Below are 17,378 nucleotides of genomic sequence, written 5' to 3' on the forward strand. Positions count from 1 at the left end.
TTCCCTCTACATGAAGATTTTAATAACGTAGGAGGATAGCAGTCAGCTGAAGGGTAAGGCGTAGATTGGCCGGTAATAGTGGAGTTGCACCCTGCGCTCGTTCATCCAAAATACAGATCACTGACTTCGGAGCAGCTGTAACCTGTAGATAAGTAACAGTGTGCAGCATTAAGCCTTGATATAATTTAAATGGGTGAGTTATATGTACAGTTGTCATGAAGGGTGAATTTAGCTATAGAGACCACATTTTTGCACCAGGCTGTGAACATTTTTATTTCTGCTGTGAAGTTTGGATTTTTTTTTAATTGGTGCCTATGGGGATTGACTTCAGTTCAGCCACTTCAATAACACATACATGACAAACATTAATTTCATCATGTTACTAGTCTATATGGACAACGTTTCATTTACGGGATTGTGTTTTTGGCCGGATGTCCGTCACCTTCCTCTTCCTTTTTGTCAATTGTGTCCGGTGGATTTCTGAGGACTATGGTTAACTACTCCTCAGATCTCTGCAGGGTAAATCCAGACAGCTAGCTAGACTATCTGTCCAATCTGAGTTTTCTGTTGCACGACTAAAACTACTTTTGAACGTCCACATGTTCCACCAAAACAAGTTCCTTCCCTAGGTTATTTTGCAGAGGCACTGTTGCCCAAGACGATTGGGATTGGTTTAAAGAAATGCCAATAAACCATCCTGGAATGCTGTGTGGACTAGCCAGACCTTCCTGGTTTGTGGTGGCACCTGGATCGTGGTTGCAACTGCTGCCGTGTTCCTGCTTGACGCCCTGCTACGCCCTGCACTGCTACCACTATTATTTCTAGTCATAGTTCTATTATCTTTATTGTTACTATACCTGCCACTGTTCATCATATCAACTGCTATAATTATTATGAATCATATTTCTCTATATTTGTATCAGTGTCTCTGTGTCTGAACCGGCAGATGGCCCCCCACCAAGAGTCAGGGTCTGTCCAAGGTTTCTGTCTGTAAAAAGGAAGTTTTTGCTCACCACTGTCGCACCAAATGCTTGCTCTTGGGGGGAAATTGTTGGATCTTTTTAAATTATAGAGTGTGGTCTACTCTAACTGTAGTGTCCTGAGAGAACTCCTGTTGTTGATTTGACACTTCAATTTATGCGGTTCATGATATCAGTAGCTGAGATGGCACAGCTCAGTCTTTTTAATCAGCTCTACCTTCACAAATGTTGTCGCTAACGGCAGCTCCAGCGGTCTCCTGTGTCCCTCCTAAACATCATCTTTTTTCTTCCCAGGAGTCTACACCTTTGGCCTCTTCACCGTTGACATCTTTGTTAATGCAGGCCAGGTAGTGACAGGGAACCTGGCCCCCTACTTCCTGACGGTGTGTAAGCCCAACTACACGGCGCTGGGCTGCCAGCAGGCCCTGCGCTACATCAGCCACCAGGAGGCCTGCACGGGAAACCAGGACGACATCCTGCGCGCCCGCAAGACCTTCCCATCCAAGGAAGCTGCACTCAGTGTCTACGCTGCACTCTACCTGGCTGTGAGTTACTCCGCTCCCCCATTACGGCTTTCACTCTGTGTCAGAAGTGTTCAAAATACACCTATTCATGGTTAATTACTAGGGCTGGGTTTTGAAAATTGATTTTCCGATTCAAATAGATATTCATTTGAATGATCCGATATCATAAAATCCTGAGATCGATCATTTAAGTCCAGTTCAGACCAAAGATTTGCGACTAGAGGAGTCGAAACTACTTGCAACGCGTCGTCCTGCACATTCTAAAACCTGCCAGTTCACACTAATGAGACGAGACGGTGTATCTATCTATCGTTCTAACTTCCAGGCTTTTTTGTAGCTGGATATATCATTTGTTGCGTCTAAATATGAATGTTAATAACGTCAGCGATAGTGTGATGCTTGCTACAGTTACATTTGTAGTGATGCATATAATTATTTAAATTTTTTTTATGACGCTCGGCCCACTCAAACGATACCGTGCTTTCGGGTGGTCGTTGAGCCTATGTCTAAAACTGCCATTTCGACCAGCTGTTTGTAACATTGAAATGTGATGGACTCCGGATCAAACTGAGCTTTAGGAGGCTGTAGCGGGCTCCGTTTTAGAGTGAAGGTATTGGTATCGCATGAAGCAAGACATCCTAAGGCTTCCACTGGTACAAACCATTTCATACTAGCTTGTTGGAAACACAAATAAAGCTCCAAAGTTAGGCTACATGTTGGTGAGGGAAAAACTAGAACTGCCATTTTCAGCATGTATGGCTTTAGGTATACCACCTCCGCACTAAAGAAAGTACAATGTGTTCTGTAGACTGTAGAGTCAGTTGCACTTTATTGTGTTGACTGCTGTAGTGTGTTCATGTTAAATAAAAGTACGTTTAGGGTCAATTCTTAATGTAAACTAATAATGCAGCATGTTAGAGGGCCCCTTGTACAATTTACAGCATTCATTCTCTGAGAATCTCTTTCATACCCAAGCAAAATTGGTATTGTAACTGAAATATGAAATCGCTATGGAATCGAATCAGAAGTCAAATCAAATTGTGACCGGATAAATCAAATCTGTTCTTGGAAACAGTGGCGATACCCATCCCTATAAACTACTGAGAGCTGTGAACACAGGTTGGAAACAAAGCCACAGGTTGGATAAACTCATGCAGAAGAGAAAACAAAGGCAGATAGTGAAATTATGACCCAAACTGTGAAAACATCACAGTTTGCGGCCCCTTGATCTTTCATCTGTACTTGTGCTCACACAGTTTTCTTGTGCTATAACATAATAGAGTATAAGTAATATTTCACTTGCAACCGCTTTCAGTTCAACCTCTAAATAAAGCAGTTTAGATGACGTAGATGAACTTGTTTCTGACATGTCTGATCATCTGACTGCTTGTAAGCAGTTGGCCAATTATTTTGGAGAGTATAACGTTTAGGGCTACCCCCTCTTAGTTGGTTGGACTAATCAGTCCTTTTGGTCTTAGTTGACTAAGCTTTGTTTAGTCCATTAGTCATTTTTATGTTTTTTTTTCATGCTGATTGACTGAATTTCCAAGAAAGTTCTGAGCAGATCTCTGGTACACACATGATCTAAAGTGGTGCTTTTGCATGATTCTTTGTGGAGAAACTCAGTTTTGCAGATCTGTCAATTAAATCAACTAAACAATTAGTCGAGTGTTAGAGTGTTAGTCGACTGAGAATTTCTTCTCAGCCCTAATAATGTTATCATAAATTATATAACTTGTGGCTATAAAACTCGGACCTAAGAGCCAGGCTAGCTGATCCCCCTGCTTCCAGTCTTTACGCTAAGCTAAGCTAATTGCTTCCTGGCTCTTCGATAGCATCAACATCTCACTTTCAGAAAAATGACAATAGGCATATTTAACAAAATGTTGAACATTACTTTAAATTGCCTTCAAAACAAAGGCATGGGTATTTTGGGTGAAGCTCTGCTAACAGAGAAGATTGCCGCCAAATCACAGTATTGAATGAGTGTGAATGTCGCTCAGGTAATGGCTCGAAAGATAAGTAAAATGATGTTGAAGTTATTCTATTTTCTAGTTATTGCACGGCTGCCAAGACAGATTATACAGGAAGGCAGACATAAGTAGCATTCTGCAATCCCAGTTCTCTCTCCCAAATGTCTCTTTTCTGTGAGTTTGAGAATGTTAGGATACTTATGCAAATAATATTCAGCCCAAACTGCTTATGCACACAGAATGCCGCAACATCATTTTAAAAGCAGCTGGTTCAGCTGTTGACCCACCGGCTTACCGATACAGTTCTTTAGTCAGAGGACGGGGGTCGAATTCCAGGACATCTCACAGTTTCTGTTCAGTTTTCACGTTATTTTCAGTGAGAGATGCTATCACAATCTGCTCAGCTGTGAGTGGGAGTCGTCGGAGTCTCTGTGTGGTTGGCTGAATGTGTGTCATGAGTAGAAAACAAACCTCAACCTTGAGCTACAGTAGAAGGTTCTGTAAGTGCTTTCACACTCTGGAGCTGTGATCACCATAAGGAGTTAGATGTTGGAGGTCAAAATAAGTGATGAATGCTCAATGCGTCTTTAAATAAATTGTTAACATGTTAAGCTAGAGAAACATCCAAGCCTTTGCACATGTATTTTGGATTGTATCCTCAGTTGGCTAGCCATGCATGGAAGTGGGAGTCTATGAGAGGCAGATACTCAGGTTACTTCTCCATCAGCCACAGTAGAGATGCAGAATGTGCAAGCAGCAGGATGTGGGACGGTTTTACAGTTTTACAGTTTTACAGTTTTAGTTTGAAACAATAAAATCCTTCACATTTATCGTATTCTAGCTAAGGTTTTATATTTGAAGACATTTATATACATAGCAATTTGTGCAAGTTTCCCCCCCGGAAAATCGTACCATGTAGCTACCAGTATATCAGCCACAGTAGTTTAAAGTGAAGAAACCTTTCAGATAAACATTGAAAAGCCTTCAGTAAGACTTGAGTCCAGTGATTTGGATTCCCAAACACTAATGCTGTGAGGTCAGTGAGATAGGGCTGGATGCTTCAACATCCTCTCCCTGACCCCCCTCCTCCTGTGTCATCTGAGCACTGCGCTGTTCCACTGCAGGTCTTACTGTGCGTGACCTTGCATGTAATCTCTCCGATGTCTAATACGATTATCACATTTAACTCTCTGATTAATTTCTCATTTGATTGTCTTATGTAAGGCCCGGTTATAGATCCCAGATACAGATACTGTCTCCCTGCACACATATCACATTTGAGCATGGCTGGAGGAAAATGCACTGCTTTCCCCTTACTGAACCTAGAGGACTGATCCCAAATCGTGTATACAGAAGATACTTTAGTATGTCAGGGGCCCATACTATTTGAATATTGACTACGCATTAACATGTTATTAGGTAAGCATCCAAAGTATGAATATACAGTCAGTCCTTCCAGAAAAATGCGGAGTTTTTTTGTGATTGTTGCAGGCAAAAATCCTTAATTATGCGGCACGTTTTCTTAAAAAATGCTATGGAATATGCGGGATATTTATGCAATTTTATGCTATGAAATTGTGGGAACTTGCAAAAATTGCGGTTTGATGAAAAAGAGAAAAAAAAGTGATTTCCCCAGCACCCTGCTTTTCGACGATGTTCACGTCACAAAATGGCTTCTCTTGTGTGAAGTAAACGCAACATTTTTCAACTTTCTGCTAAGATATATGTGACTTTTTTGCAACGAAAATGCAGGGATCATGAAATCATGCAAGCCCTGCATATTTTGCACGGAAATCGAAAAATGCAGCCCCCGCATAAATATGCGGCCCTCGCATAAATATGCGGACTTTGGCTGATTATGCATTGAATGATGCGATCGCATAATCGCGTTTTTCTGGAGGGACTGGCAAGTACCCTATTCCAAGCCTTTGGATTCATAACTTTTGAAAAACACCCACAATGATTCAGAAATACAGGAAAATTGGGGTGGCTTAACAAACTTCTCCCTCTTCCTGTGAAATGAAAACAAGTTACAGTGACAAGTTTGAAAGAAGCTCCAAATAGGTCATTCTTCATCCTATGTTTTAGCCAAAAACTCAAACAGATGCCTGGCAGGCTCAGGCGTTCCGCCGAAATGATGCATTTGAAGACTTACGCAAACAAGCATATATGCTTTAGGTGCAAACACACACATGGCTATATTACAGTTATGTCCCCTTCCCTTCATTTTAATCCTATTAGTGTAATCTGTTGTGAAATTGCTATTCTATATACAAATGAAACAAAAACTGAATGCTATATACAACCAAATAAATACATATTGTATTTACAGAATATAAAGTCACAAACAAAGTGAGGAGACAAGGAAATTGCAATGAATTATTAAAGACAAAAATAGCAGTTGAGGGAATTAAATTTAGAGGTAGTAAAATGTCTTGTGTGCCACTCTTATATAATCCAGTTGCTGTACAGGCTCGGAGGGCCGGCTGAGTCACATTGTGAGGGAACACAGCCTCTCAGCAGTGTTTTGAATGGTTTAACATTACTATACAGATTCAGCCCTAACCAGCTTATACTAGCTCAATTAGCTTTCTGTCTGTTGGAGCTGTGATGTTCAACTTATTAGTACGATGGTGCAGGTCATGAGCTAATAACTCAACTTTTCACCCTTATGTAATATAAAATGTATATTATACATAATGTTACCACTTAGCGTTACTTACTTACTCTTCTTCATCCCCTATGGGACATAAGGCTGCAAAGAGATCTCTCTATCACATGTATTCCTTGGCAACGTGCTGTGCATCTCCCTGTGACAGGTACATCTTGTCCAGCAGCTCCTCCAACTTTTAGAAACACCAGCTAGCAGGGCCGTTTTGAGCTTTGTGAGGGCCAAAAGGACAGCACTGCTGTTGCCAATTTGTCACTTGTAACCGCATTACTTAAAATGGCAGGAGTTTCCTCCTCCTGCTCCTCGGAGCGTTTCTTGTTGAATTTAAATGAAAACAAGCTGCTTTGCTTTGTGTTTCATATTAGCTAGCTAATAGCTACCATCTGTGTCTGTCTCATTGAGCTTGCTTGAAAAGCTTGCGCGCCAACGTCATTCATTTCATTGGATCACTTGCTGGTGACGATGCAGCCTGTGGGCAGGCTTAAGAGTCCACACGTGGGGTAGAAGCCGCTGATTGGCTGAGTAGCTTTCACTCAAAGCTTTCCTCGGGCTGCTTATTGGATGAACTGCTAGAATGAAAATCACTCACTACTCACTATAGGCCTGGGTCAAAATGGGCGGGCCCAGACCTAAAATGGGTGGGCCCGGGCCCAAAGGTAGTGCCGCGGATGTTCAAATAACTGATGTCTTTGCTGTCTTCGTAGCCCTTACACAAGGTTTTTTTTATCCAACCTTGAAGTCCAGCGTTTTCCAGGGTCTTTGTTCAATAAATCCAAACTCTTACATCCAAGATTGAGAAACTCTTTTGTTCACAATTTATGGATTTTAGGTTGTTTATTGTCACTAGCTTTGATGCTAACCGCCACGAGGCTTTGCGAGAGCATTCTGACCAATCAATAGCTTGTTTACGTCTTGTCAACCAATGTAAGGCTGGTCCGGCTATTCAGGCGTGCGTGTGTCATTGCAGATGAAACAAAGATTGTATCTAGACAAGGAATGACCCCAGGGCAGAATAGTTTGATATCCCATGAATTCATACATAACTACATTCAAGTCACTGCACCACAAATATTCTAATAGCCCAGTTTGTCCCGAAAAAAGATGTTTATAGCAGTGATGGCCTAATGGTTAAAGAAGCGACGGGGAGTTCGCTGGTTCAATCCCCAGACCTACAGGATAAAATCTGGGTGAGGAAAAGTGAAAGAGCAGCTTGTCCGTCCCTCATTACCATCACTGAGGTGCCCTTGAGCAAGACCCCAACCGCTCGAGTGGAGCTGCTCAGTGGCCAACAGATCAGACTTGGGTTGTACTGGGCAGCTTCCAGGTACAAATGTGGAACTGTGTGAATCAAAATGCGAATGATGTGTGAAGCAAATGAGAATTTGTTCACAATTGACTTACCTGGATAAATAAAGGTTAAATAAAAAAATTTAAATAAAAAAAAATAGATTGACTGTTCAATTCAATGTTATTTGTAGTATCAAATCATAACAAGAGTTATCTCAGGACACTTTACAGATCGAGTAGGTCTAGACCACACTCTATAATTTACAAAGACCCAACAATTCCAGTAATTCCCCCAAGAGCAAGCATTTAGTGCAAAAGTGGCAAGGAAAAACTCCCTTTTAGGGAGAAACCTCAGACCGACCCAGACTCTTGGTAGGTGGTGTCTGACGGTGCCGGTTGAGGGTGTCATGAACAATGGCAGTTATAGTCACAATAAAGATAATGGAACTATGACTAGAAATAGTAGTTGTAGTAGTTCATGGCGTAGCAGGGGCGTAATTGCATGGAAGAGTGGATGTAGCAGGAATAGATAGCAGGAAATGGAAAGCAGGATGTAGAAGGATAGAGGATAGAGCAGGACAATGGAGGGTGGGATAAGAAGGAGTATGGATGGACAGTGCATGCGTAGCAGGGTGTAGAAGGGCACTGCTATACAGTCAACGGGGTTGATTTTATACAAACTTTTTTAGAAAATAAACCAGACGGACCATAAATTGTCAAAAAGGGCAAATAGAAATGTGTACAAATGCAGGGAATAGGACCTTTCTTTCTTTTCTTTTTTTGATTGAAATTCCTGACTGCATTGTGCCCCCTGCCTCTTGAAACGAAACCCTTGGCTACACAGCCAGTGCAGATACCAGCCCCACCTCCCTGTGTTGAAGTGTTAGGTGTTGTCAACATTACGCTTTAGATGGCGCCCTGCAGCATCGTTCTTCCTAATTTACAGTGACGTGTTTTGAACTCACGGTGTACCAGGACACGCGTAGCCTACGTAGAAGGTAGTCTTGCATTGCCAGACCTTCCTCCACAGTGCTGCAAAAGAAGGTCTGGTTAGTCCACACAGCATTCCTGGATGGGAGAAAAACGTGCTCTGGTTTATTGCCATTTCTTTAAACCAATCACAATCGTCTTGGGCGGTGCTAAGCTCTGGACGGAGCCATGGTGCCTCTGCAAAATAGCCTCCGGAAGGAACTTGTTTTGGTGGAACATGTGTATGTTTAAAAGTTGTTTAAGTCGTGTAACAGAAACTCAGATTGGACAGATAGTCTAGCTAGCTGTCTGGATTTACCCTGCAGAGATCTGAGGAGCAGTTAACCATAGTCCTCAGAAATCCACAAGAGTTTAGAACGCCAACACAAAGAAAGAGGAAGGGGACGGATATCCGGCCAAAAATGAAAGACATCCGGGGAATTTCCTGCGGGCACCTGAAAAATTCCCGGAAGTGGAACGTCGTGGATATAGACTAGGTAGGTGGTCCATGTTGTTGTGTATGGACAGTGTTGTTACACAGTTACCCTCCTTGTTGTTATGGAGTACGGTTTCTACAGTAAATACAGCGGAACTGAAACCAGCAGTGTTCACCTTACAGCAAAGGCAGTTGTAGAAGATGATTGGTCCCAGTGTAACTGACACATTGAAAAACGTTATTAAGAGTCATTGCATAATATCAAAATGAAAATATGATACAATTAGCTGCAGGTGTATTTCATAACTTTCAATATCAGCACGTCTCCTCTAACAGTAACAGTACCTTCAGACAATTTCAACTTGCATCCAAAAGTGATCACAAGTACTGCCAAAACCTCAAACCTCTGTGGAAGATTTTTTTTTTTGTTTTTTTTTCAGTAATATACAATAATACAGCTGTGGAAGCTTGTTAATGATCTGTGTGCTCTCAAAGATGGTCACACTCATGTTCTATAGAATATTAAAATCGGGACATGGTAGTTAGAAATACTCACTGTGTAAGTTATTTTTAAGTTCCCAGATTGTTAGCCCCTCATTCCCTAACTTTCTAACATCTTGTACATACACCATAAAATAGAAATAAATCTTAAATTCACAAAAGTAAGTGTAGTTGCTTTTCTGCTTCTATGAGAGCTCTGTGAAGTGTCTGACTGAAAACCGAAAGAACTTTTTTTTGCAGTGAATGCTTTTATTTTTGTACAGTGGAGTGTGAATGTCCTCACAAAAATGAAAAGATATCCTCCTTTGTAGCAATCCATCTCCCTTTGGTCAGCAGTCTGACACGCATGAATGTTTGAATCCACAGAGAGTGGGACTCACTGTGGCTTTATCCTTTCAGCACAACACAGAAATGAAAAAATTTCCACAAAGGCTCCCGATTCTAGCTGATTGCTTTGATTTTCTGTGTCAGAGAGCCGGCGTCTGCCCAAGTGCCCATGAGCGAAGGATGCACGGCTTTGGACCTTCGGCATCTCCCCTGCGCGATAGAAGGGGAGAGCAGATTGCTTCTGTTATCTAGGTCATTTAGCAAATTGCACACACACACACACACACCCTCACCCTGCAGCTCTGAGGAGATGATGCGACTCCTCTTCAAACTCTCATTGTGTCGGTCATTACAGCACTGCCAGGGCCAAACACAGCCATCCAGCATCCGCTGCAGCGAGGATTTATCGAAATGAGGCTGTAATTACCCCATTCAGTAACCTAAAGACTTGGAATTACGTATTGTAATGTTCTGGCCTGAATCAGCACTGTAAGGTCGTGTCATTTTTAGCTGCAAACAAGAGCAAGTATGAATAATTTGGTCCCAAAAATGTCCCTGCGTCCTTTTTTTTTTTTTTTTTTTTTTAACAACCTAGATGTTGTTGTATCTTTGTGGCTCATTCCTATTGGCTATGAAATCATTTTATTCTCTAGTGCAGAAGCATTAGATCACAACACATTACACGGGTTTATAACAAGTCCAGTTTACCACTGATGGGAAGTGAAAAGGACAGCAAACATTAACTAAATTGCCCACTGTAAATATTAATGACATTACAGAACAACCTTGTGACTCATTTGAGCTACCACTCTTGCTGTAGTTGAGTCTACTTAATTTTGCAGTGCAGTGGAGTTGCATATGCTCACCTTGGTTTTTAATTGAAAAGAAGTGTTTTAGCCAGGGAATGGTTCAAAACTAGCCTGTTCCCTTGGGTGTAGCCGGTTAAACAGAGTTACCTTGTCGCTAACAGTTTATTTTATGGGTAAAACAATGTTGCATGTGACTAATAGGAAGTCCTACTTCATTAGAAGTTGTACTTAAAGCAACACCAAAGCACTTTACCTCTTCGGTCCCCCTACAGGTTGGAAGCAGAATTGTCCATTACCGCTGTCATTCGAACTACAGATCCGTGGACGCACTAATTGTTTAAAATTTGCTCTTGGAGCTTAAGCCGCCTACTCATAATCCACGGTAAAACCACGAGGTAGGGCGCAGAGCAGAGAGAGAGAGGGGGAATGAGAGGGGGAAACGCCAGAGCAGGGGTAATGACAGGGGGAAACGCCAGAGCAAGGGGAATGAGAGGGGGAAACGTGGCAGAAGGTATTGGTTTTTAAACCAAAACGTAGCAATGCAAATATAGCCTAAAGCGCTCAAAGTTAAAATTATTTCAGCTTTTTTTGTTGCCGCTGAACTTTCAAGGGGCAACCAATTCCACAAGCGATGATTAGGTATACCTGCGCTGCGCCTCTCTGCTCTGGCGTTTCCCCCTCTCATTCCCCCTGCTCTGGCGTGTCCCCCTCTCATTCCCCCTGCTCTGACGTTTCCCCCTATCATTCGTCCTGCTCTGGCATTTCCCCCTCTCGTTCCCCCTGCTCTGGCGTTTCCCCCTCTCATTTCTCCTGCTCTGGCGTTTCCGAGCCCCTAAACCGGAGACATCTGGAAACACTTCTGACCCGTTTTGGTTTGGAATCTGCGGGGTTGTGTTGCAGTCTCAACGGCTGCAAACGGAGAACTTTGGCGACACCGACACTGACGCCAATGTTTCACCGCCTGATTTAGTCATGGCTCGGTATTTGAGACTAAGCTACTAACGTTACCATGGCAACTACCATCAACGGGCGAAGTACACATGCTGCCCTCCTTTTTACCCCGGCACTCGCATGCTCAGTATAGCAGAATGTTGATGAGATAATAGGTTTGGGTTGAGGTTAGTTTAAATGGAGATTAGTTCTTCTACTGGAGATAAAAACACTTGGTGCTTAAAAACCAAAACCTAGCAATGTAAATTTACAACACATTCTAACTCTCCCATTGCTTAAAATATGGACCCCTGGTCAGTAGCCTTTGGCGTTTCTTATTCACGCTAAAAGTAGCCTTTAGTGTCGGGCCTTTTGACGGACGTATACTGACTGACATGCGGCACAAGAATGGTTAGGTTTAGGAAAAGATGGTGGGTGGGGTGGAGTTGCTGCTATACCCGGTGTGTTCCATACAGACGCTAAAGGGGAATTTTTGCTTCGTGTCTGACGCTGAGAGTAATTGACCAAGCGTCTGCATTTTACGAGTTGGGAGTGAGAACGGGTTGAAATTTAGCCTTAGGCTTGCTGTGCTGCAAATCCCAGATTCTAAATTCACATAATTCCATTTAGCATCTTTCAAACATGTGGGCTTCCCCCAAAATGTGTGGCCTCGCCACCTCGAAACAGTTGTATGTTGTGAGAGTGGATCGTGGTGGTTGCACCATGCATGGAGAGTGTGCATGTCAATGCCCATTGTTGGGCATTGATTACACAAGGTGGCATTTCTAGACTGACAGAGTCTGTGTTGACTGTGTTTGTCTGGAGGAGTTCTATCCAGCTGTGAGAGTCTGTTTTTCAGTCGCCTGCTTTGGTTCAGTTTGTTGCCGTGGTATTTTTAACCTGACAGTGTGGGCGGTGCTGCACAGCACTCTGACATCTTTTCTTTACAACTTCTCTTTAGGTTTGAATTTCTGAAGGCAGTGTTGTTTGATTTGTCTGTTCAGCCATGTTGGATATCACTGCTTATATTTTTCTATGCTTATTCAAAACAGCCCAGAATATGTCTTCCTGTTCACCAGACAATTTCTCTCAGAAAAGACCAGACGATCATTCATGTGTACATCAGTGAATAATGAGTGTTAAACTCCTTTAAGTGAAAATGTTGAGGGTGTATACTTAAAGCCACTATGTGTATAATTTCTAAGTGACCATAACATATTTGAAATGATTCTGAAAGCATTAGTTGTTTGTAGAAATATGTTTCTTTGAGCCCTTTATTCCCACTGTTGGGGTTGAAAGTAATTTGCCATGCATTGCAACACAGTGTCTTATATGATGTTAGCGGTTAAAATCCCTAACTAGCTCTGCAGCCTACGTTCTCAACCAGCACCTAAAGCAGGGATCGTCAACTGGCGGTCCGCGGGCCACATCCGGCCCGCCAAAGCTTTTAGTCTGGCCCGCAGAATAATCATGAATTCACAAAATGTAAACAGGAAAAAATGCGTTCTGTTATTTATCATTTCAAACATTTAGAGTAAAAACCCAGCCCCCTGTATTTACATCTCTATTCACATGCCGGGATTCTGTACAGCGATGCCCGAGCTCCACACACACAGCTGAGCCGAGATGTGTGTGCGTTAAAACACACACACAGCTGAGCCGAGATGTGTGTGCATTAAAACACGCAGCACCTGACTGGGAACGATAGCCTACAGAGAGAGTTACCAACGGCCGCTGAGGCAGATGAACTCAGGCTAGTCTCTTTTCTGTAAATAGGCTACGATTTAAACCTTCGTGAGTAAAAAGTCAATACTTATCAATGCACTCACCTGTGTAGACCGGCATCAACATGTAGAAAGCGATATATCAATCTGCTCTGTCTGCTCAGTCCACTCTTGTCCACCGCGCTGTTTTAAGCAAACACAGCCCTACTCTGCAAATTTTTACAAACTAGCTAAAACAAAAGCTGTCGGTTTTTAGTCTAACTGTTTATCTTAGGTTGCCGGGAATCTGGAAATTTTGACAAATTATTGTAAACCTCACTGTTGGCTGAACAAACCAAACTCCGCTGGAGCGGTAAATCTATGGAAACCAAAACAGATGCATGTGGTTACTTAATATGCACGTGAATGACGCGATCGTTATGTTCGAGTTCTTCATTCTTGATGATGCTGGTTGTATTATTTTGCAACCAGCAAATAATAGTGCAACAGTGCATAGCCTGCTTATCAGTCCATTCTTCGTTAAAGCTGGGCTTTTGGCTTTTCCACGTCAACTTTTCGCTTCAGCCTCTTTGACAGTGACATGTTTACCTGACAACCACGTTTCTTTCTGCAAGCGTTTTCCACTAATCAGGATGCTGCATACAGTAATGTTTCCATAATCACAGACTTTAACCATCACTCTTCAGTGAACTGCCTCCTAGTCTGAGATCTTTTCTACTTAAAGAGCCAGTTATCATTATGGAGTATCCATGTTTTTTAGGAGTTTGCTCACACTAACCAGAGTGCATCCCTAACAGGATGTGTTGGTACTCAGTGGAAGTTAATGACTTTAAACTTAATTACCCTTCCAAAATGTTAGGCGCTAGGCTTCAGTAAACGGACAACAATCTAGCAACTTGTATGTACAGTATGTCGTACAGCGTCAGTGGTTGACAGTAGCAGAAAGAAAGATATGAACTGGAGACAAAAAAAGCGTTTACATGCATACAATTGTTAACATTTGTTAAAAAAAAAAATACATATATATATATATATATATATATATATATATATATATATATATATATATATATATATATATATATTAACCAAATAGCAGTGCTTTCCGCTAAACGCCACAGGCAGCAGGAATAATACCCACAGGCTACAGGCACTGAGTCTACTGCCTCTTTCTGCTTAACAGATTCTCACTCCAAGCGCGACAAAAAGCGACTCTTTGCCATTTTTAGACGTATTTTGATAACAGGAATATGATTTATTTGAATGACAATAGCTCAGGGAAATGTCCAGCTAAATATTCTGACATTGCTAATGTTGGTTGGCACTAGCAACCTGCTGGTGGATAATTCAAAATGATGCTAACTAAGGCTTTGTAGGCTACAACAAAAGTGACTAAGTAACATTTACTCTGAGTACTTTTTAAATGAGCAGTTAATACTTTTACTTGAGTATACTTTTTATACGAGTCATTTTACTTGTACTTAAGTAAAAGTTCATCCAAGTACTTTTACTTCAGCGGAATATCTTTTTACTCGTTCCACCTCTGGTTCAGAGCGTCTAGTGCTTCCAGTCAGGTTTGGTTAAAGATTTCCTTTTAACAGCTAAGGAAGTATTAAACTAAATATGGTATCAGGGAAAATACATTGTATCTATTATACCAGAGTTGGACCACTCTGACTGGATCTGATACCATTCAAAATAAAAGGTTAATATGTGGTTGACCTCTATGAGATCTGTGTCATAAAACTAACTGACAAGAGCCCAGAGTCCGATATATCTTTGTAATTCCCCTTTGAATCGGCTTGATGTATTACCACCCAGGCTGTGTGTCATCCCCCCACCCCCCCCAGCTCAGTAATACCACAGGACACCATTTCAACTTGGCAAGACGGAGAGGTTGATGTCTGGAAACGGCGTCGGGCTGCTCAGCCTCGTCTCCCCAGGTTGAATTTTTCATGTCGTTCTCTCCATTTAGCTGACAAGCCTCTGATGTAGTGAGCATGCCAACAGCTGCTAATGTCTGACATTAAATGGGAAATAGGTTAGAGTGCGCACGCAGCTCTGAAACGCCTGCAAAGGCTGTTTAGAGAAATCAGCTCCGACCTGAGGAGGCTCAGGTCAGATGACGTCCGACGGAGAAACGTTATCTGAGTAGAAAATTGATGGTATGTGACAGCCTCATACAAGGCTCACAGGGAGAAATGCTCTTGACCCCGGTGAAAGACAGGCACGCACACACACACACACACACACAACCACACACACACACACACACACACACTGGTCCAACCTGATTACAGTTGTCAGTGTAACGTGAATCATGGCAGCAGAGCAGGGAAATGCATGGATATGTTGTAAACAAAACTGCTAGTGTGCAGTATATCCAAGAGAGAATCATCACAGAGTGACAAACGTCAACTCACATCATTTGCGCACGCACACACACGCGCACACACACACACACACAAACACACACCTAAACACACCTAAACACACAGATATATACACACACACACACAGAAAAATAGTGCAGAGCTCTTCTTCAGCTCACTCAACTGGACAAAATCAACTCTGACACGCGATGACATCATCACCCTCTGAACTGGACTGAATTTCTCACATTGAGATATTACTAAAGCAGGAGCAGCATTACTAACTAAGGATGGTAATGATAACTGTTCATTTGGAATATATATATATATATATATATATATATATATATATATATAGAGGTGACTTCCTCACATGCGGCGGTTTTGTGTCTTCATGACTGGGCGTGTGCCCCAGTGGGAGGGGCGGTACGGTACAGGGTGTGGAGACGCCAGTCCAGCAGCAAACTGCTATCTGGTGCCAATAATGGGTGATGGGATGTCTCTGGTGGGGTTCCGCCCCAGGTCGGCAGCTCAGCTCACTGATGTTCCATAATATTTTGGTCACTTTATTTGGTGAACTCATAAAAGCCCCTCTAAAATCACACACACCCCTTTTTATTCTCCAACCAGCTGAGAAAATACTTTTTCCTTTGCTCTGCAACTCAAGCTATTTTGTGTGTATATATTTGTTTCTGTTTGCACCATTCACCAGTTCAAAGTCCACATAAGTGTAACTTATTGTGGCAATAAAGCCTTTTTCTGATTCTGGTTCTGGTGACTCTGTGTCCAGCCATCTGAAGGCAGCAGCCATCTGCCCCAACTGCACTCTCTAACTGGAGTGATGCTGTAAAGCCACAATTACACAGCTACTCTAACTGATTTGTATGTTAAGAATTGGGCTGAAACGATTCCTCGAGTAATTTGATTATTAAAAATGGATTTTGCGATAATTGAGCTTCCTTCGATCCCATGTAACTATATACAGCCCACTGTGTTTTGCACGGATGATTATTACTGTCACCCAAGGCGCCTATGGGCTGTGTACAGGTGATGTAAAGAATACGGCAAAATGGAGGAAGAGAGAAAAGAAGTGTGAGAGGCGAGGAAGAGACGGGGCAGAGAAAAGACAGAAAGTTTTGGATCATTTCAAGCTGAAACAAAAGGAAAACTGTGCAATGTGTCTATGTAAAGCAGAACTAGCTTATCACAGTAGCATAAGAGCAATGCTTCAGCATCCCAGTGGTCTAATGTTACTTAATGTTAATGGGAATGAAAGTAACAAATGTGATCTGTGATCATTGTCACGGCCTCTAACACACCCACCTATATTTTATGATAATGTATTATTTCTGATCCCGCCCCATATCCAAGTGTCCCACGGTATCCATTAGTTACTCCCACAAACAACAGTTTACAGAAATGCAGACCGAGACAGAGAGCTGAAGACCATGTCTGTTTAATGAAATGTGGACCATTACCAACCCGTCACTCCAGACTTGTCAAATTCTGACGCTTGGTCAGTGTCTCTCAGCGTCAGGTCCTTTACCGTCCGTACGGGACGCACCAGGCAGAGCAGCAGCTCGGCCACGGAGCTGTAAGATGACGTAATATTAAGCATGACAATGGTAGAGAGTAGTATGAAAGACCGAACATCCACAAAAGGATGTTGGTTGGGGGGGTGGATGGGTCAAACAACACAGGACTTTCACCCAGGAGATCGGGGTTCATGCCTCGTTCTTGTCCAGCACGTCACTGAAACGTACATTTTCTAACCCCACCAACCATCTGTTCCTAAACCTAACTGTCCCGTTTTTGTGCCGCATGTCAGTTAAACGTACGTCCCGACCCAGAGCGTCAAAAAGAGACGCCAAGAGT

General features: G+C 42.3%; 1 protein-coding gene across 4 annotated transcripts in view; it reads left to right on the plus strand.

Annotated features, from left to right (window-relative positions):
- The window catches only part of plppr5b (phospholipid phosphatase related 5b), a 138,179-nt gene that overhangs the window by 97,664 nt on the left and 23,137 nt on the right, over nucleotides 1-17,378 (plus strand). For all 4 annotated transcript variants that reach the window (XM_039789743.1, XM_039789744.1, XM_039789740.1 and 1 more), the window contains one exon: nucleotides 1,275-1,525. In XM_039789743.1, coding sequence (XP_039645677.1) covers nucleotides 1,275-1,525 — 251 coding nt within the window. The remainder of the gene's footprint in view (nucleotides 1-1,274; nucleotides 1,526-17,378) is intronic.

Source organism: Perca fluviatilis, chromosome 22 (assembly GCF_010015445.1).
Source record: "Perca fluviatilis chromosome 22, GENO_Pfluv_1.0, whole genome shotgun sequence".
NCBI classification, from domain to species: Eukaryota; Metazoa; Chordata; class Actinopteri; order Perciformes; family Percidae; genus Perca; species Perca fluviatilis.